Here is a 20,521-nt window from a genome sequence, read left to right as displayed (position 1 = left end):
AGAAAATCTGCTATAAATAAAGAACAAGAATCATAAGGAGAAAGATTTCAGTTTTTCTCGAGAGTTAAAACCCAGAGATTAAAGGAAGCCCGAAAATGTTTGGAGTGGTGGACCATGATCAACAACTTTCAGGCCTGAGGATTGAACCCAATTGATTTAGTATAGGTTTCTCACGTACAGTACCTTCAGATGGTATAATTTCTTCCTCGTTGCAGTAAGTACACTCACCTGGGCTGGCAATATCGGCACAAGTTCTGAAAAGAAGAGTACTATAAAGTAAAAAGTTGGGACACCCAAATTGTTTTAGGAGTGTAAAATTAAACTAATATTGAATAACTTTGGTGTGGTACCATTAATGTGCAGTGTGACGGTGGTACTGTACCCATCAAAGTGTATAGTGTGTGATGGTGGTGTTTTAACACCAAGGTGTAATGTGACGGTGCCGTTACACCGTCAAGGTGTAATAATGACGGTGATGTTATCAATGCATATGGAGGTTCTCCCACGGAGGAGTCTTGCCGCCTCGTATCAGGCACTACATTACTCCCGATAAATGTAATGTGTAAATTTTCCCTCTTCTGTTTTGGTGTCCCGAGTTTATTACTTCCCACAAAATCAAACCATACTACAGCTGGAAGAATTACTCAAATTTAACGACTTTGTATGATCCCATAAGTTGCAAGAAATGGAAACAAAATAACCACGTGTATGATATCTAGAGAAAAAAAACTGTTGCTATTGAAAAACATACAATAGGCATATGATATTTCTCTCACCTGTCCCTAATTAATATGTACTTAGTCACTTCATCTTTGTTTGCTGATTCATTATCTCTGTGTTAAGGAATTCTAAATTCTGATATATTCGTTAATCTACCACTTGGTAAGCATGAGCAGTGGGTGGGGGCTTGAGCCAATGCAGTTGCCTTCCAAATAATCATGTTATCTTCGGGACACGCGGTAATGTTCTCATGTAACTCAAGGCTACACCGCACATATAATTCCTCAGCCACTTGTCACATAACCAGTCGATCATCTGCATCCAACAATTGCGGTGGGGTTGATTCAACCTTTTATACAGTCACAGTATTGTATCTTCCAGACAGTCTTTAGCATAACCTGACCAAGTTTTCTCCTACGTCTGCCAGATCCATCATGTTTTTCAAATTGGCGTGTGCAGCGCTGCTACTCTTACTTCCCCTGTGTACAAGCCTAAATGCACCCAGCAAACTGCCTTGTCCCCCAGATACTGAGATTTCGCCATGTGTGTGCACAGTAGGAGTCGATGTCGATATGTACGTAGACTGCTCACAGGTACAAGATGCAGATGAATTGAAGAAAGCCTTTAGCGGCAACATTCCTTTCTCTGATTTTACTAGTCTGGTCATCGAAAATAACAATGAACTCACAGAACTGAGGGTTGGAGACTTTGGCCAGGCCACCTTTAAGGAGATTCACATCACAGGAGGAATTTTGGATACCATCGACGAAATGGCACTTTCCAATAGCTATACCACGCTCACTATTTTAGAGCTCCAACATAATAGTATATCCAGCTTTCCATTTGAAGAAATATTTTCTTTCTCAAAACTCACACGATTCAGAATTGATGATAATGATATTAAGATCTTCCCTGAAATTGAATCTAGCACCCTGCAGCAGTTCAACATTGGATATAATCCACTGGGAGACATCACTGCAGATGCTCTAAAAAAAATTCCACACCTCGTCGAGATTGGTCTCCAAAGCACCGGGCTAACAGAAATAGCTACAGGTAATAGTACTGGTAGTTTATTGATGATGTCATCAGAAGTTAACTGAAACAGATTAGTATACATACACACGAGCGTTGATTTCTTTGGTAAAGGTTTACAAAACTGTTATCACCCGAAGGAAATGTGCGATTTGGTTTAATTGTTGTGTACACACTATTAGCATGATATTAAACACAGAAATGGAGACGACAATGCATAGGACGTAATAGAACCTGACCTAACAGACCCAGGGTTTGTTAGGTCAGGTTCTATGCATTGTCGTGTTAATTTATGTTTAATTTCATGCTAATAGAAACTCGTAAACATCTTACCTTACTATTGAGTTCATTAAACCATGTTCACAAATAAGAGCTAACAAACGAGATATCATCAAGAACTAGGCCTGATAATTCGCGATAACAATCACAACAAGGCAAGGTAAACAAGACGCTCGAACAAGTGATGATCGCGTGATGTACAAACTATAGATTATCTCAGTGGCGGCTCGTGAAAAATAAAATGGAGGGACTGTAAGCCTCACACAACAGTAGGATACACAAATTTGACCTACCTCAGGTATGAGTTGTAGTTGATGTCCACGAATTCCCAGGGCAACGATAAATTAATCATGTTATTCATATGTTTGGCTGACTGCTCATGTTTCACTATTTTCTGTGGCAAATGCCTCAAGTCAGTCACACCACTTTTCGTCCATGCCGAGTCCCCACCAAACAATAAGCATGGAAAGCAGAATAAAGTATTTGCCTCGTCACAACCACAGAGCCATAAACACTCATGTTAAACTGGCGTGTATATTCTTTGTTCCTGCTTGTACTGTTCTGTTGAATGGATAAAACTGGTGTAGGTCTTCCTCTTGCTTTGATTTCAGTCTTTACATTTAATGTCAGCTGGGAAAAGTTGATGTTTTGCAAATACTTCACTCGATTTTCCATCGTCAAAGGGTAATTAAAGAAAGCACAATTTAACCACACCGTCCACACGTTGTACGAGACTGAGCTGCTTCAAGTGCGGCGGCGGCGGCGCCAATTAATAACAGACATGAATCGTACAGCATTGACAGCAACTATGAAAGTAACTTAAATTTTGGTCTGGTTTTAATGAAAATTCACTTAGCAACGTATTTAAAATAATTAAATAACATATAAAATGATATATTTGTTGGTAGTGTATTATTCAGCTGTCTCTCTAAAGGAATCATACGCCTGGCAGTGAGTGTCTGGGGGACTGCAGCTCTCCAGCCCTATGCACGAGCCGCCACTGGATGATATAAGCAAAAGAATAAAGTGGTATATACATAATTCTAAACTTAATAAAGATGCGTAATTATTTTATTAAAAAGATCGGGAATAATGCAACTCAACTTTTACAATTGGAGAGGAAGGAATGGCGGCGGTAGGGAATTAAGTGACTTACAGTAAGAAAATGATTGTGGCATTTGAATTGCACCCAGAGACGTAATTTTAATGCCATAACATCAGTGTTCGCCGTGTTTTTACCCCATAATTGCCCTCATCTTTCATACCCTGCCCACTAACAAGGAATTTAAGATCGTAAGATAGAGTAATTGAACACAAATCCTAAAAAAATAAATTATTAGAAAATTGTCGTTTCTTTTAATATACCTAAAATCATCAAAACAATAAGTGTAGCAAAAATAAAGATAATCAACAAAAACTTTTAATGATAACAGTTTCGTAAACATTTACCATTTCTTTTTGTTCATATTTGCTGTGTATGGTTGAGAGCATTAGCAGAGTAGCAGAATTCCGGCTTATTATGTTTTCTTCACTTAATTGTTTCCATAAAAATAACTCAAAGGTTTTGATCCTCAAAACGGTTAATATTTTAAATATCTTTAAAACCTTTGATAAAACTGTGATATTGAAATTCACTAATGCTATAACTCAGTATAATTCTGCAACTATAAATACTGTAAATTCATTCACGCGGATAATTTTTATTGAACCATCATACCCTGTGGGCAGGTAATACTAAACTTATATTTTATATTAAAATTTGAGGACAGTTACACGCTTTCAAGCCTTTTTCCACCAGTTTCTGATTACGTCACTTTTAAGAATGCATAAGAAACTTACTTTGGAACTTTTCGCAAAACTCTCCGAGCATCCAAAAGCCCAACAATTTATAAGAATGATTTCTCCTATTTACAAATTTGTAAATACTGTAGTACTGTACTCTGTTTTTCTCCTTTCAAACCAGCGATCTATGACGTGACTATTATAGTCAATATTAATATTGGCACTTATTTTGAGTGATAATGATTTTTTTTTAATTTGACATAGTTATTGCCTATTTAGTGTATGAATTGGCTTGGTTTACGCAGTTTAATTGTTAAAATACAGAAACACATGAATACAACAACACTGGTCCTGTACGAAATCTTTAGTTGTACAGTATAAATTTATGTCAGATTACTGGTTTTATTATCAACGGCTCTGTAATCTATAAGTAGTTGCCAATTAATAAGGGACAAAAGGGACAGTTGCCCCCAGGGTCCCAAGATGTGAGGGGCCGCAAGGTCCTACGTAAATTCCTTGCCGGTAAATATATATTCCACCATTTTTTGCCCTAAGAAAGAAATGAATTCTAAATACTATATATGATAATTATGGGACCACGGTCTTTGTTTTCATGCTTGCTAATATAATGTAATAGAAATACATATTTGGTTAATAATTCAGTAGGGGATTTTATATTTAGTTATGTACAACCAGATAAGACGTCTGAGTTGCATTTGAACTATTAAAAAACAAATGCAGTTCCTGACTTACAGATTGATCGGCTTGGTATTTTCACGTCAAATTTGGCATTTTTCGGTGATTTAGCATTTAGTACAGTGTAGTGTACTGTTTGTGGCCAGTTGTCAATTCTCTTTAGTTGTCTATTATCTCTTTGTATGGGCACACAAACGTACGTACATGTAGATACCTTCACTCAGGAATGAGGTTGGATAGAAACTCACGATGTGCTTCCTGTATATATTGTGGTACAGTGCAGTACTTAGGAGTGAGTAGGTGAGGAGCTGAGAGAGATGTTGCTGGTCCAGTAGTTGAGTGTAGGATGATCTCCCTGGGCAGGCGTAGCCGTATTTATACAATTTACCAGGATCAGGATCTGGGCTGCGCGTAGCGAGCGGACCAATCACAGCGGCTCAAGCGTAAGGTGTGAAACGCTCTGATCCTGAACTGGAGGTTGATGGTCGAGACTAGGTCGGCGATCGTACCCCTACGTCCTCTGCATAGACCTAGTCTCTCGGCGTAGCTGGCTGTACGCTGATTGGCTGGTCGGAGTGCGGCCGGAGCTCAGTTGGGAGTTGTAGGGGAGAGTAGCCACTACAATACTCCCCCTCCCCTCCCGGCGCGGCGGGAGGCTGGATGTTGTCCGGGTTGTGTCCCACACATAACACATACCGGGCAGGTGTATGTACGACTCGGCCGCTACGTGTAACAACTCCCTCCAGTGACACAAAACCTGTGGGAGAATTAGGAGGAGAAAGAGGGTTTGGGATTAGAGGAGGTTGTACAAGCAGTGGTTGTTGTGCTCCTGCTGCTGCAGGGGCTGCGTCAGGAGGAGGGTCCATGGCAGGAGCAGGTTCTACGATAGGTGCAGGTTGTATGTCAGGAGGAGGGTCCATGGCAGGAGCAGGTTCTATGTTAGGAGGGAGGTCTAATGCAGGTTCAGGTTCTATGACAGGAGGAGGGTCTATGATAGGTACAGGTTCTATGATAGGTGCAGGTTCTATGTCAGGAGGAGGGTCCATGGCAGGAGCAGGTTCTATGATATGAGGAAGGTCTATGCCAGGAGCAGGTTCTACAGCAGGAACAGGGTTTACTTGAGGGTGAAAAGAGGGTGCCCAGAAATGTCGTGGGCGTGGTGTTGCTGCCGGTGGTAACTGCGGGTAGACTGGTGCAGGCGTAGTTTGTTGATGGTGCTGCTGGACTGGGGGCCCAAAGGGTAAGGTGGCCGGTTTGACTCGGTCTATGCTGACGGTGTCATGTCTGCCATTCCGGATAATCGTCAGGAACTTTGCTGAACGGGTAACCACCTGGAAGGGTCCATCGTAGGGACGTTGTAATGGGTTGCGATGAGCATCACGCCTGACGAAAACATACTCGGCTGTGAGTAGTGCAGGAGGGATGTATTCAGGGCGCCGAGGAGGCTGGCGTGGAGTAGTAGCTCTGAATGCAGAAACTGCTTGTCGTAGCTTTTGGAGTAAGTCGTGACGAGCGGCTGGAGTGGTTTGGTGAGGGTTAGGAGGGAGTGAGAAATCCCCAGGTAGCCGAAGGGGCTCGCCTAGTGTAAGATCTGCTGGGCTACAGTCCATATCCTCCTTGTGTGACGCACGGATGCCGAGGAGCACTAAGGGAAGCGCATCAGTCCAGCTGTAAGGGTCGTGCTGTGCCTTGAGTGCGTCCTTTAGCTGCCGGTGAAAACGCTCTACCATGCCGTTGGCTTGAGGGTGGTATGCTGTAGTGCGTTGTCTAGACGTGCCGAGGAACTGTAGGAGGTGCTGCCAGAGTTGTGACTCAAACTGGACTCCTCGGTCAGTGATTACGGTTGCGGGGGGGCCGAAACGGGAAACCCAACCGGACATGAAGGCGCGGGCAGTAGTCTCTGCTGTAGCATTGGGCATGGGAATTGCTTCTGTCCACCTGGTGAAACGGTCGATGCAGGTGAAGATGTAGGTGCTGCCGTAGGATGATGGAAGAGGTCCCACGATGTCGAGGTGTACTACTTGAAAACGTCCTTTGGGAATAGGGAAAGGTATGTAAGGGGGCCCGTATGTGACGATGTACTTTGGAGGATTGGCAGGCCAAGCACTGGGCAGCCCATTTCTTAGTATCGGACTTGATGCCGGGCCAGACGACACGTTGAGTGAGGAGGCGCTGGGAGGCCCGCCCACCCGGGTGGCTGAGACCATGGATGCGGTCGAACACCGCGCGGCGGTGGACATGAGGCACGAACGGTCTAGGATGCCCACAGGATATGTCGCACCACAATTTTGTCTTTGTGCCAGGAACAGGGAGTTCTTGGAGTGTGAGGCTTGAGGGGGATGACTTGTATTTTGCCAGCTCTTCGTCCTTCTCTTGAGCCGCGGCTAGCTGCCCATAGTCAATGGGTGGAGATGAGGGAAGAATGTTGGATACGCAACGAGAGAGGGCGTCGGCGATCTCGTTGTGGCTGCCTCTAATGTGTTGGACGTCACTGGAGAACTCTGAGATGTAAGCCAAGTGGCGCAGGACACGAGGTGTATGTGACTGGGAAGCTGAAGCGAAGGCGTGGACGAGGGGCTTGTGATCAGTGAAGATGGTGAACTGACGGGCCTCGAGGAAGTGCTGGAAATGTTTGACAGCCAGGTATATGGCCAGGAGTTCTCGATCAAAGGCGCTGTACTTGAGGTGTGGTGGTTGAAGCCGTTGTGAGAAGAAAGCAACGGGCATGAAAATTCCGTTGATCTCCTGCTGTAAGACGGCGCCCACTGCAGTAGAAGAAGCGTCTGTTGTGAGAGTGGTCCGGGCGTTAGGTGCGGGGTGGGCCAGGAGGGTGAGGCGTGTAATGTGCTGTTTGACAGTTGTGAATGCCGTGGCAGCCTCTTGAGTCCACACGAGAGGCTTGTGAGACTTCTTTGGGCGTCCCTTGAGAAGGTCGTGTAGGGGGGCTAGGACGGTGGCAGCTTTGTCAATGAAGCGGTGGTAGTAGTTGACTAAACCCAGGAATTCTCTGAGTTTCTTCACCGTTTCAGGTTTGGGGAACTCCCTAATCGCGGTTATCTTCTGTGGTAGGGGTTGTATGCCACTGGGCGAGACTCTGTGACCGAGGAAATCGATGGCCGAGGTTCCAAAGACGCACTTAGCAGGATGAACTTTCATGTTGTTGTTCTGCAGGCGTTGGAGAAGGAGTTGTAGGTGGTGGTGGTGCTCGGCAGGCGTCGAAGATGCAACGAGGATGTCGTCAATGTAGACAGTGACAAAGTCGAGGTCGCGAAGCATATGGTCCATGTACCTCTGGAAAGTCTGTGCTGCATTGCGTAAGCCAAAACTCATGAAAGTGTACTCAAAGAGTCCAAACGGGGTGGTGATGGCTGTCTTCTGGGTATCTGCCGGTGCTACTGGGATCTGGTGGAAGGCACGCTCCAAGTCGATCTTCGAGAAGATAGTCTTGCCATGAAGTTTGTGGTGAAAGTCCTGGACATGCGGAATAGGGTACCTGTCAGGTTTGGTGACGAAATTCAGGGCTCTGTAGTCGCCACACACCCTCCACTCGCCGGGCGTTTGCTTAGGAACCATGTGAAGAGGCGATGCCCAGGGACTCCTTGAAGGGCGAATGATGCCATCTTGCAGTAGTTTGTTGAATTCTACTTTGGCTGTGCACAGGAGCTCAGGGCGCAGGCGGCGAGGGCGTGAAAAGACTGGTGGTCCTTTGGTTTCGATGTGGTGGAAAATTCCCGACGTAGGTGGTGGGGGTAGGGAGACTCGGGGTGAGAAAAGCTCCTTGAATTCGTTGAGTAGGGAGGAGAACTCGTTGGAAGGCGCAAGACAGGTGATAGTGTCGGTGTGTCTGGCACGAGAACCCTGGATCTTGCGTGCTGTAGGCTCATGGATGAGGCATAGATGACTTGGTTTGACGCCGAGCTTGTGGAAGGTGAGGAAGTCGAAACCAAGGATGGGTTGAGACACGTCTGCTATCACGAATAACCAACTCAGAGTCTTGGGCAGGCCGAGGTCTAAAGCGAGGGTGAGTACGCCGTAGGAGGCGATGGGGGTACCGTTGGCAGCGAACAGGTCATAAGAAGGTTGCTTTGACTTGTCTTGTAGTGAGGGAGGGATGAGGCTTACCGATGAACCTGTGTCGATGAGGAACTTCTTGCCAGAGGTGCGGTCGGTGACGTACAGTAATGAGACGCCTGAAGGGACGGGGGCTGAGGCGTCTACCAGCCTCCGGTGTTGCCGTTTCCCGAATAGGTGCAATAGGGCTCACAGTTTCGAGCATTGCGGCCGAAAGTCTGGTGATACCAGCAGAGGGTATGGTTGTTGTGCTGGGGGCTGGCTGCTGTGTGTCGGAAGTTGTAGGGTGTGATGCGTGAGTCAGGAACTGGCACAGCAGCGGGTAAGGAGGAGCAGAACTGCTCAATGGTGTCCATCCTGCGGTTCAAGGTTTGTAACAGGTCCTTGATATCTTGTGAGGTATTGCTTGGCTGAGGTGTGTTGACCCGGCTTGCAAGTTCGGTGGGAGGTACTGGTGTGACCGAGGCAGCAAGGGGTGCAGAAGTGCACTGGTTGAAAATTCTGTCTGCCGCAGTTGCATATAGCTCAGGTGTCGTAGAGTAATCTACTGCGGACAGGATGTTGCTTACTTCTGTGGGTAGCTTTTGTGCGTGAAGCTGGCGCAGGATAGAGTCAGGAAGTCTGTCTGTGTACCGGGAGTTCACCCTGCACATCTCTTCCCAGAGATGTCCCGGAGTTGAGTTTCCCAGGGAGATGGAAGATAGGTTCTGCAGGATATCGGAGCGGGTCCGTTGGTAATGTGTTCTTAAGGCATTCCGCAGAGTGGCGAATTTGTTGTTCTCTGGAGGGTTGGAGATGATCTGTGAGACTTGTGTGGCGACTTCAGTGGGCAAGGAGCAGAGCAGGGCGCCGTACTTCTGCTCGTCTGTAGCTGTAGAGCCGATGAGAGCTGCTTCGACATGAACTAACCAGTCCTCTACGTTGTGGTTGAAGGTTGGTAGAGAGATCCGTCCGTCCATTCTTGCGGGAGAATATCGCACCTGTTAGGGAAGGATGAGGGATGGGTGCTTGTTCCGACCCCCTTCCGTCTTCACAATCTCCTGGGAGGGAGGTGAACACTTACGGGGGGGACTTCGGGACGAATACACTTTTTTAGGGTGCAGGTCCTTTGGCCAGAACTAAAAAAACAAAAGAAAAATAGGAGAATAGGCAAAAGAGCTCAAACCACGCTTGGAATATCGCACAATAGTTGCTCTCCAACTGTGATGTGGGTCACTCACAACGCCAGTGGGGAGAACGGACTAATGCGTTATAAACCTTACGATCGTGAGATGGTGTCGTTGTGGAGTAGTGGGTGGTGCAGGGAGGCGGTTGGCCTAGGCTGGCAGCAGGCAGGACGATCTTCTCAGCTCAAGTAGTAAGGCAGCAGAAAGGAGTGTGGTGTTCACGGCTCCGGGGGTCACCAATGTAGTGTACTGTTTGTGGCCAGTTGTCAATTCTCTTTAGTTGTCTATTATCTCTTTGTATGGGCACACAAACGTACGTACATGTAGATACCTTCACTCAGGAATGAGGTTGGATAGAAACTCACGATGTGCTTCCTGTATATATTGTGGTACAGTGCAGTACTTAGGAGTGAGTAGGTGAGGAGCTGAGAGAGATGTTGCTGGTCCAGTAGTTGAGTGTAGGATGATCTCCCTGGGCAGGCGTAGCCGTATTTATACAATTTACCAGGATCAGGATCTGGGCTGCGCGTAGCGAGCGGACCAATCACAGCGGCTCAAGCGTAAGGTGTGAAACGCTCTGATCCTGAACTGGAGGTTGATGGTCGAGACTAGGTCGGCGATCGTACCCCTACGTCCTCTGCATAGACCTAGTCTCTCGGCGTAGCTGGCTGTACGCTGATTGGCTGGTCGGAGTGCGGCCGGAGCTCAGTTGGGAGTTGTAGGGGAGAGTAGCCACTACAACAGTATTGGCAGTAACGAAAAATTCAGCATGGGTATTATTGCGTTTTCACACCACACATTCCTACCACTAATCTATTATCATATTCGAATAAGACGTCTAATTATAAGATAATTTTCATCTATTACATTACCGTTACAAATGTATAATAACGGAGACAGCGTATCCAAAAGTTTCTCTATTTTCTTACATTAGTCTAACGCCATTATCCCCTACCTCACCTCCCACACCTTCTCCTTCATAAATCATAACAGGCATGCGTTCCCGTACACGTCACGCAGCCAATCAAAGGCGTTTATTTTTTATATTTTTTTTTTGCAACCAATTAAAATGATTTTTGGTTTAATTCGCGGTATTTTTGGCCCAATCAAAATCGATTTTTATTTTGGGTCTCATATTTCCAAATTCATATTCATTTCCGACCATGGAAGTCTGTGATGGGTCACTTAAATTATATGGAGCTGATTGCAAGTTTTGGGGGAAAAAACGAAGAAATTATAGCATTTTTTCGATAGTATGGTTTTTCTTCCAACCTCAGTAAAGTGTCCTAAGTGCAAGATTGAAAGTAAATATCGCAAAGACCAACATATGTGGCGTTGTGTAAGAATCTCAGAATCCAACGAGAACAAGAACCAGGCCAATAAGGTAAGAAATAGGTGATTCCATCATATGGTGAGAGTCAGTTAGGGTAGGTTAGGTTAGGTTTGTTTTTTTGTTTTTCTAGTGTTTTTTGGTGTATTTTTTATTCGTTTAGCCATTATTTTTTTCGGAAAACGTCCCACGAAAAAAATCGATAAAAAAACCCAGCCAATTTCCGACGGAAATGAAGGTCATATTCGGTCTAAAAACACACAAATACACTACAAAAATATATTTTTTACTTTCTAACAGAGTGTGGTGCGCTTATGCAAATTTACCTTACCATGCTTAGCCATTTCAGTTCTGTAATTTGTGCATGTCATATGGGGTAATAAAAAACTGTGATCTATATGGAGAGTAACACCTTGTTATTTAGATGTGTATTTCAGGGGCACATCCAGGAACATCAAAAGGGGGGGGTCCAAGAAGTTTTGGGTAGGGGGAACATGGCGAGCAAAGCTAGCCCACCCAGCTGGGAGGTTTTGTGGGGGCACTGTAAGTCCCCCTACATAAATGCCTGAGTGCAATGCTGCATTAAAGAAAAAGTATTTTTACTTTTACTTTTATCCTCTTCACCACTGATCGGCTCGTTAGCCGCTTGGGCGATCGGTCACGTCTCTGTTACACACTGTTGGCAAGTACTGGGCTTGCACCGGCTCCTGAATGTACCTGAACCTGCTCCAGTGTTGGTCAAGTCTGGTCTTTAAAGAGCTCACACTCGATGCCGTCACAACACTTTCTGGTCGATTGTTCCAAGAATTCACAACTCTCACTCCGAAAAAGTTTGCCCTCACAGTTTTCTGGACCTGCGGCTTCTTCAATCTTGAGCTGTGACCCCTTGTGGGGCGAATGTCCACCAGCTCCAAGTAAAGACACTCGACTGAGTAGTGCCCCCTGAGATGCTTATACACCTCAATTAGGTCGCCCCTTGCCCGTCTGTAGTATGTATAAGCTAGGCAAGTTCAGGCGCTCCAATCTCTCAGGGTAGTTGAGGTGGCGAAGTGCAGGCACCAGTCTGGTGGCCCTCCTTTGAACATTTTCAACCAACTGACAGTCCCTAGCATATCTCGGGGACCAGACGGGGTGACAGTACTCCAGATGGGGAAGCACTTCACTCTTGAAGATCGTTACGAGGGATGGACCGTCTAGGTATCTCAATGACCTTCTTATAAGACTGTAGTATCCAATAATCTATTTGCCTGATTTGCCTTCTTCTCGCAATGGCCCGAGAACTTCAGCTCATTGTCAACATACACACCTAGGTCCTTCTCACATTCAGTCTCAATTAGTGCAGTTTCTTCATCCCGTTGGGACATATGATACGCCTCCTTACCGTTGATACGCCCCAGGTGCATCCTCTTACACTTCGTGACATTGAATCTCAGCAGCCATTTCCTCGACCATTCCTGGAGCCCACAGAGATTCTTCTGCAGCTCTTCACAGTCCGCATGGTTCTTGATTTCCCAAAATAACTTGGCGTCATCGGCAAATAATTGTATGGAGGAGTGTACAATGTCAGGCATGTCATTTATGAAACAAACAAACAACAGCGGGCCCAATACACTGCCCTGTGGTACCCCGCTTGTGACAGATACAGATGATGATTTTGTGCCATTAATCACCGCACACTGCTTGCGGTCATGTAGAAAGTCTTCTATCCACGCTAGGACATTTCCCTGAATTCCGTACCCTTCCAGTTTGATTTTCAGCCTTTTGTGGGGTACAATGTCGAAAGCCTCGGCAAAATCTAGGTAAATATTGTCGATATTACCACCCCGTCCAGAATATGGGTCCAAATATCCAATACCTTGAGCAATTGTGTTAAGCAGGAGCGCCCCGGCATAAAACCGTTATTATGCTGGTCAAACTCACCGGTCTACAGTTGTTCATGGAGTGACGATCGCCCTTCTTGAAGATAGGACTCACATAAGCCACTTTCCATTCACTGAGGACCTTTTTCATCCAGGAATTTACAAAACAGGATCTTCAGGGGCTCGGCAAGCTCGTTGCACAACTCTCTTAGCACTGGGATTCTAATGGACCTTTAGCTTTGACAGTTTATTTCTAATATCCTCTTCTGTGAACCCAATGTGGGTCAGTGCTGTGTCGAACCGTCTGTCCTCAAACGCAGGAAGGTTAATCGCATTCTCTCTTGTGAACACCGAGGAAAAGAAGCTGTTTAATGCCTCGGCTTTATCCTGGTCAGAATCTGCATAACTACCGTCTTCAAGCCTCAAGTCTGATACTCCTACTCGCTTTTTTAATTTTGACTTTGCATAGCGGTAAAATGCCTTTGGGTTTGACTTGACCTCGCTTGCAACCAGCCTCTGGAACTCCTTTCCAGCCCTTCTACACTCTACCTTTGCTTGGTTTCTGGCTCTTGCATACATCCTCCTGTCCTGCTCATAGTTTGACCCAACCCATGTCTTGAATTTCTGAGTTTTCTTCTTATCTTTGTCAACCGCCGCATGGTTCAGGTGTAGGGATCCCCTCGTGTTCCTAGAGGCACTGGGTTTGGTCTTGGGTATATATTTATCGATCAAATGGGTCACTTTACTAGTTATGATAGTCAGCGTAGTGTCTGCGTTCTTGTGCCTTAATGAGTCAGGCCAGTGGATACCCCTCATCTTTTCTCAGCCCGTTGTAATTTCCCTTGTGATATTTGCACCTTGGCCTGGCCTTATCTTGAACTAGGTAACAGTTAAATCTGAATGAAAACACAATATGGTAACTGGTGCCAACTGGGGCAAGGTGTTCCAGTTTGGCCACCATAACCTCCTCGTTTGTTATGATGAGGTCTAGTGGCTTGGGTGTTTGCTTCCCCTCTGTAATGTGTTGGGTCTCTAACATGTTGAAACAGAAAATTATCTTTCAGTTTCCACAAAAAGAGTAGCAGGGTTATTCAAGTCATTTGGTGTGAACTCATTTCTCCAGTCGATGTCGCCATAGTTAAAGTCTCCCATGATAAGGAGGTGGCTAGGGTTGAGCAGCGCCGCATTGTCTATTAAGGCTCTTAAATTCCTTTGATTTAGTGGGCCACAGTTTGGAGATCTGTAGATACACCTGACGATAAGTAAGTCCCCTCCCTTTAATTTAATTTTACACCACTTAGACTCTTCAAAAACATCCTCTCCCTGTACCCTCGCCTGGCTGGCTCTAAGGTCTTGCCTAGCATAGATAACCACACCCCTCTGCAGGTTTCTTGAGAAAGGTTTGTAAATGAGTCATATCCAGCAATACTGAACTCACATTCCTCTGGGTTGATTCTCCTGTTCTTGAACAACAGTTCTACAACTCCTACAATATCTGGTTGGTGTACCTTCAGTTGTGTTTCAAACTCCTCTCTCTTATCAAGGAACGTGTCAGTATTAGTGTACATGAGATTCACGCCAGAATTTGTTCTCGATAACGTGTCTGCCCCTAGTAGTAAACCCCCTCCCCCCATTCTCAGAAGCTGCAGCATTTGCTAAGTACACTGTATTTTGCAGGGTGTGGTTAGAAATGTCATTGTTTACACGGCACTCGCCTCCTCCCGGCTGGCAGGCGGAGCTGGTGCCACCTCCCAGGTGGGGGGTAGAGCGGGTGAAGGTTGCGCTGCTGCCCCCTGGCCCTGTGTCGGCACACTTGCTTCCACTACCCTCACCCTGAATATAACCCATGTACACCCGTCCCCGTTCCTCCTTGACTCTTCTCTTCTCTGCTTCAAGCCCTGCAGGAGCTTCTTGTGCTGTTCCCTCTGCATTACCGTGCGATCTGGGTGAGTGAATACACTCCGAGATGCCTCGCTCCTTGCTAAGTTTTTTGCCTGCTGAATAACCTCCCATTTCTCCTCCTCACTCACTAATGTGATCCTGAGGGGGCAAGGCTTATCCCCCTGCTTTTCTCCTAGCCTCCTCACATCCTGGGGTTAATGGCATCTTCAGAACCTCCGTACAAATATTCTTAAACTGCATCTTATCGTGTGTTATCTTACTCTCAGTTCCCTCCGCCTGGCTCTCAGGGACTCCAAAAACTATTACATTGTTCCTGCGCTGGAAACGTTCCCGTTGTTCCTCCTCTCCACTAACAGTAGGTCCGTTAATTTTCATTTCTTCGACACACTTCTTCAGAGTCCCTAGCTGCTGTAGAACCTGTTCTGATCCTGCATTACTCTCCGCCACCTCCTGTGGCCCTGTTAATGCCTCAGCATAACTCCTCTTAGCAACCACCTCCATTCTGTCGGCTACTTCCTCAGTCTTAGCAAGGATCTCTTTCCCAACTTGTTCTAGTTTGGCAACCAGCAAGACTCCAGCTTCATCTATTTTCGTTGTTGCTGTGGGGGTGGTGAAGACTGTGTATACCGGTAGATCTACTCCTATTTAAAAAAAAACAGTACTTAGCCGCCCACTGCTGGTTTTAACCTCCCCTGTTGCCTTTAGGGTTGTCTTCAGTTTTTTCTCTTTTTTTTCAGTTCACTTCGGCAATTTGTCCGTATTTACGTGCTATCTCTATGTACACTGCATTTTGCTATGAATGACGGATTTTATGCACCCACTCAGTCCTTTAGAAACACAGAAAAATAAAATAAAACTTTTTTGGGGGCAGTAATAGAATGCCCTTTAGGATAGCCAGCTTGTTGATTTTATTTTATTTATTTTATTTTTTTAACTATTATTTCCTTATACTGTACTGTACTGCACTTTCTTTTCCCGTTCTCATCAACGACTATATCTCTTTGTGCTATCACTGTGTACACTGTATCTCCCTATGAATGGTGTATTGTAGGCACAGTTTCAGTCCATGAGAAAGCACACAAACAAAATAAAATTTAAAGTCTCTGTGGCACCTATAACACGACTTGGTTTCTGCTGGCAGTGGTGCCTTACCAGCTTGCTTGCCAATTTGTATTCACTTTAAGTTATTTACAACCTCTTCTGCAGTCACTGATGACACTATGAACTGATTTAACTAAAGGCACAGTACTACACTCCCTAGTTGGCCTTTATCACAGCCGTGACCACAACTCCGTAAAAAAATAAAATACAGTAAAAGCTTTGTCATATGGCAATGATTTTGTGGTTGTAGGCCTCTTGACCTGGGCTGTACCTCCAACTCGATGGAGATTGAGTTTTCAAAAATACAATTGCGTCTAGCATTAAAAATCCTATATCGATTTACACTTTCATATCACTAAGATGATCTTATGTAATCACTGTCCAATTTCGGCCGCTCAACAACGAAGGCCCAAATGCTGAACATGCTTTATTACGGAGACGCAACAGGACCCGACCTGCGCACCTTACGTCTTGGCAAGCGGTGGGTCCGGACCCCCCTGGATCCACCCTTGTGTATTTGTAAATTAATATTTAATACCTATCATTCCAAGAAAAGGTACATCACAAAGCGACTAAGAAGATTTCGGAACTATGTCATCTAGAATTAGATTATCGAAGTAGACTTGAGGACCTTGATCCTTGGGTAACAACCCTTCAGACGAGGCATAGCAGGACAGATCTCATCGTAACATTAAAAATCCTGGAAGGAATGAAAACGTGAATCCGGGCCATTTCTTTCTTGTGTCACACACCACTAACTTCAAACTTGCCAAATTATCATACAAAACGAACATAAGGAAATAATTTGTCATACGCAGGGTGGTACACCTGTGAAATTGTCTACCAACCCAAGCTGTGGAATCAGGAACAGTATGGTACTGAGTTTCAAAATAGCCCTTGCCAAAATTATCAAGAGCAATGAAGGGATCCTACACTGGCCTCCTTCCTTTCATATGGCTACCTCTTGTGGGTCGCCATTTGGTAGATAAGGTAAAATATTGGAGGGAGCCCCATGTTACTGTGCTGCCCCAGGGTCCACCTGTTCTTAATCTGCCTGCCTATACTGTACTATAAGTCTGTTCAGATTAACCTACAATATTTTGTTTAATAGTTTTTCCAGTTTTTCACCTGCAACAGTAGCCCCTAGATATATTATACATACTTAGATTATTGCCTTCTGCAGGAACTTTGACGGGGCTGACTTCACTTTCGGAAGTTCACCTGGAAAACAACACCTTGACCATCCTTCACGCAGGTACAATAGAAGTGCACGGAACCAACTTTATATACTTAGGTGGAAACGATCTCACCAGTATTGAAGTTAGCGCCATAAAAGGTAAAATAAACATCTCCCAGTTCACAAAGTTTATCATAATAAAGCTATTTTGTTTGACTGTCAAACAACACACAAAATTAGGTGCAAATCTTAAGTTTCAGTAGCATAAGGTTTTGTCATTTGATAAATCACATTGTCTCAAAGTCATATGGATGACTGTAAAGGTATGCTGCAAAGTAGGACAAACATTCTGGTTCATTGCACCAGTTTGAATGATAAAGCGCAACCACCACACCGTGACAAAGGACGTCTGGGGACAATGGAATTAAGTACATGCATGGTATCAATAATGTTGAGTGGGCCTGTTTACATTTTCAGTGTCATTGTCTCATGATACCAGTGATGGCATGGTGTTATAGACACAGATGCACATATTTCTAAATATACCACTGTATGAAACATTCCCAGCCCTACATGGTATATTGTATTGTATAAATAACCAGCCATATTGACATGCAATTCATAAATCGAAGTCATAACAACACAAACAGCAAGACATATTGTACTAATTTGTAGCCATTTTCATTGCACATTTTTCCTTACCTTGGCACTAATGCTGGCTCATTTCCTGCGACTGGCAAGCCTCTACATTCCAGCCATCTCTTCAGCTGACAAACAAAGTGTTGTGTAATATCACTGTGGATAAATCGTACCCCAGATACATAATTTTCAGTGAGTTTAATATGACGAAATTCACATGTACTGACCATTGCTTGTGCCAGCAGTGGCAGTAGAACACGAATGTCTGTCCTACCCACGCAGTGATGCGTACACAACCCCCAAAACTGATGACGTCACCGCCGATCAGTGCTATTCTGTTGTGTTTGGTTCTCACTTAGTGATTGAAATAATACTTAGGTCTCATGTTTTTCCAATCATAAATGTAATTACTGTATAATATGTCTAACCCCTTGACCAGGTGCAACAGGAGAGCTGTGGTTAGAAAATAACTTGTTACCTGAGCTGGTCGATAAAGTATGGCAACCACTCCTTGATGCCGGAGTCATTCTTTATGCTTCAGGTAAGCATGGTGTCAGAACAGCCATAATTAATGTTTTATTTACAATAAAAACTATGACACTACATCTCTAGTGCAACCACAATGCACAGTGAATGTTTGATCAACTTTTAAAGGCAAAAGTTCAAGCTGAATAGGAGAAAATTAACTGACAAAGTTACTGTATATGCAAATTATTAACTTTACCAAACTGACCTCACCATCGTTGACACATTAAACTATCATTTAAAAAAAAATCACAGGAAGTTATATTCCTAATTATGAAATGACACATGATGGTAGCATTGTTTACTACTACAACTACTTCTAATAATAATAACAACAATGATACTACTACAATGTAGAATAAATTTATTATTAATATAAATAGTGGTATAGGATGATAATTACAATCCATTTTCTCCCCAGTAACCTCCAAACCTCTTCCCCCTCCCAAGCCGAGTTACCTCTCACAACCCCCTCCTCCTTGGCCAAGTTACCTCTCACAACCTCTCCTCCCTGGCCAAGAAACCTCTCACACCCTTCTCCTCCCTAGCCAAGTAACCTCTCACAACCCCCTCCTTGGCCAAGCACCTCTCACAACCTTCTCCCTGGCCAAACACCTCTCACAACCTCCTCTTCCTCCTTGGCCAAGTAACCTGACAACCTCTTCCTCCTAGGGCCCAGGCCAAGTAACCTCATATCCTCATCTTCCTGGGCCAAGTAACCTCTCACTACCACCTCTTCCCTGGCCAAGTAACTTCTCACAATCTCATTTCTAGGTAGAGTAGCATCTTACAACTTCATTTCCTTGGCCAGGTAACCCCCTTTCCTGTGACTGCAGTGTGGCCTGGCTCGTACTGGAGGCAAAATACATAAGTGATCTTGGAGATGATGTTGCATGTGAAGATGGAGAGCTGGTGAAGGACCTGGACCCAGCCATCTATGTGAAGATGTGTGGGTAATTTTGAAGGCTTCCATCTCCTACTCTTACCATCATATAACCTTTCCTTTACCCCTATAAAATTTTCCGATTTCTTTTTAAAAGTTAATACTTTGACATTGGGAAAGTTTGTATTTATATCTGAGCAGTTTTCCCCTGAAAACTTTAAATGCTGATGATACAATAACTACTGGTACCTTTACAATTTTACTGTAAATCAATTTAGCTTTCACTTGGTCTTTCATTTGTAAAATTTATATAGAAGCAAATATTTATTTAAATTGTTAATTTCTCACCAATAAAACTATCACAAGAATACACATTTGTTTGATTAGTCAAAAATATTCAGCCATGAGTTTGAGAAAATATATTAATGTGACCAGAGCTTCTTCACCATCATCAATAATGTGTGGCACTGAAAAAGTTTTGCCTGAAAACCTTGCAAAATACATAATGTCAGACTCTTTCAAACAATACATTCAAAGGATTCTTCATATCATGTAACAACGGCAAAGTTGGGAGGTCTCACCCAAAAAGTACCCATTATGTCACTTCACTGGTGTAGAGTTTATTTATGTGAGGTTTCCTGCACAGTACTGTACTGTTTTGTCTCCCGATTCTCTTTAACTAATCCATGTAACTGGCAAGAAAAATTATACCAGAGAAGAACATTTATCGACTTGTTTAATGGCACAACATCACCATGTGTACTCATGATAAGCAGTGTACTGGGCCCATTGTTGTTCGTTTCATAAATGACATGCCAGAAACTATTCACCCTTCTATACAAATATTTGCAGACTATGCCAAGTTATTCAGAGAAATTAATAACTAAACAGACTGTGTAGAGCTACAGAAAGATCTCTGTCAGCTTCAAGAGTGGTTAAAGGAATGGCTGTTAAGATTCAATGTCATGAAGCATAAGAGGATGCACCTAGGTTGTACCAACAGGAAGGAGATGTATCACATTTCCCAACAGGATGAAGGAACAGCATTAACAGAGACTGATGTGAAAAGAACCTGGGTATAAACAAACTGAAGTTTTTGGGCCACAGTGAAAAGAAGGTGGATCAAGCAACTAAGCTAGTAGGTCTTATAAGAAGGGCATTCCGATACCTAGATGCTCCATACCTCGTAATGCTCTTCAAGAGTGAGGTGCTTCCCCGTTTAGAATACGGTCACCCGTTTTGGTCCCCAAGATATGTTTGAAATTGTTAGATGATTGAAAACGTCCAAAGGAGGGCCATCACACTGGAGCCTGCGCTATGGTACCTCAGTTACCCAGAGAGATTGGAACACCTGCAGTT

At 44.3% G+C, this 20,521-nt stretch overlaps 1 protein-coding gene across 1 annotated transcript; it reads left to right on the top strand.

Annotated features, from left to right (window-relative positions):
• Window positions 1–1,001: 1,001 nt before the first annotated feature.
• LOC121872675 (oplophorus-luciferin 2-monooxygenase non-catalytic subunit-like) lies at window positions 1,002–19,532 on the top strand. The gene is made up of 4 exons (XM_042375650.1): window positions 1,002–1,773; window positions 17,122–17,274; window positions 18,194–18,295; window positions 19,091–19,532. The coding sequence occupies exons 1-4, from the start codon at window positions 1,155–1,157 to the stop codon at window positions 19,234–19,236; spliced, it is 1,020 nt and encodes a 339-aa protein (XP_042231584.1). The 5' UTR covers window positions 1,002–1,154; the 3' UTR covers window positions 19,237–19,532.
• Window positions 19,533–20,521: the final 989 nt, after the last annotated feature.

Source organism: Homarus americanus, unplaced genomic scaffold (genome assembly GCF_018991925.1).
Source record: "Homarus americanus isolate GMGI-L3 unplaced genomic scaffold, GMGI_Hamer_2.0 scaffold39155, whole genome shotgun sequence".
NCBI classification, from domain to species: Eukaryota; Metazoa; Arthropoda; class Malacostraca; order Decapoda; family Nephropidae; genus Homarus; species Homarus americanus.
Note: the sequence above shows the minus strand (reverse complement) of the source record. Positions and strands in the feature narration are given on the sequence as shown.

Excerpts from the sequence above, each read along its gene's own strand:
- LOC121872675 (XM_042375650.1), top strand. The coding sequence starts at position 1,155 with ATGTTTTTCAAATTGGCGTGTGCAGCGCTGCTACTCTTACTTCCCCTG. Across the intron at positions 1,774-17,121 it reads GCTAACAGAAATAGCTACAG|GAACTTTGACGGGGCTGACT; the intron begins GTAATAGTACTG and ends TGCCTTCTGCAG. Across the intron at positions 18,296-19,090 it reads AGTCATTCTTTATGCTTCAG|GTAACCCCCTTTCCTGTGAC; the intron begins GTAAGCATGGTG and ends TTCCTTGGCCAG.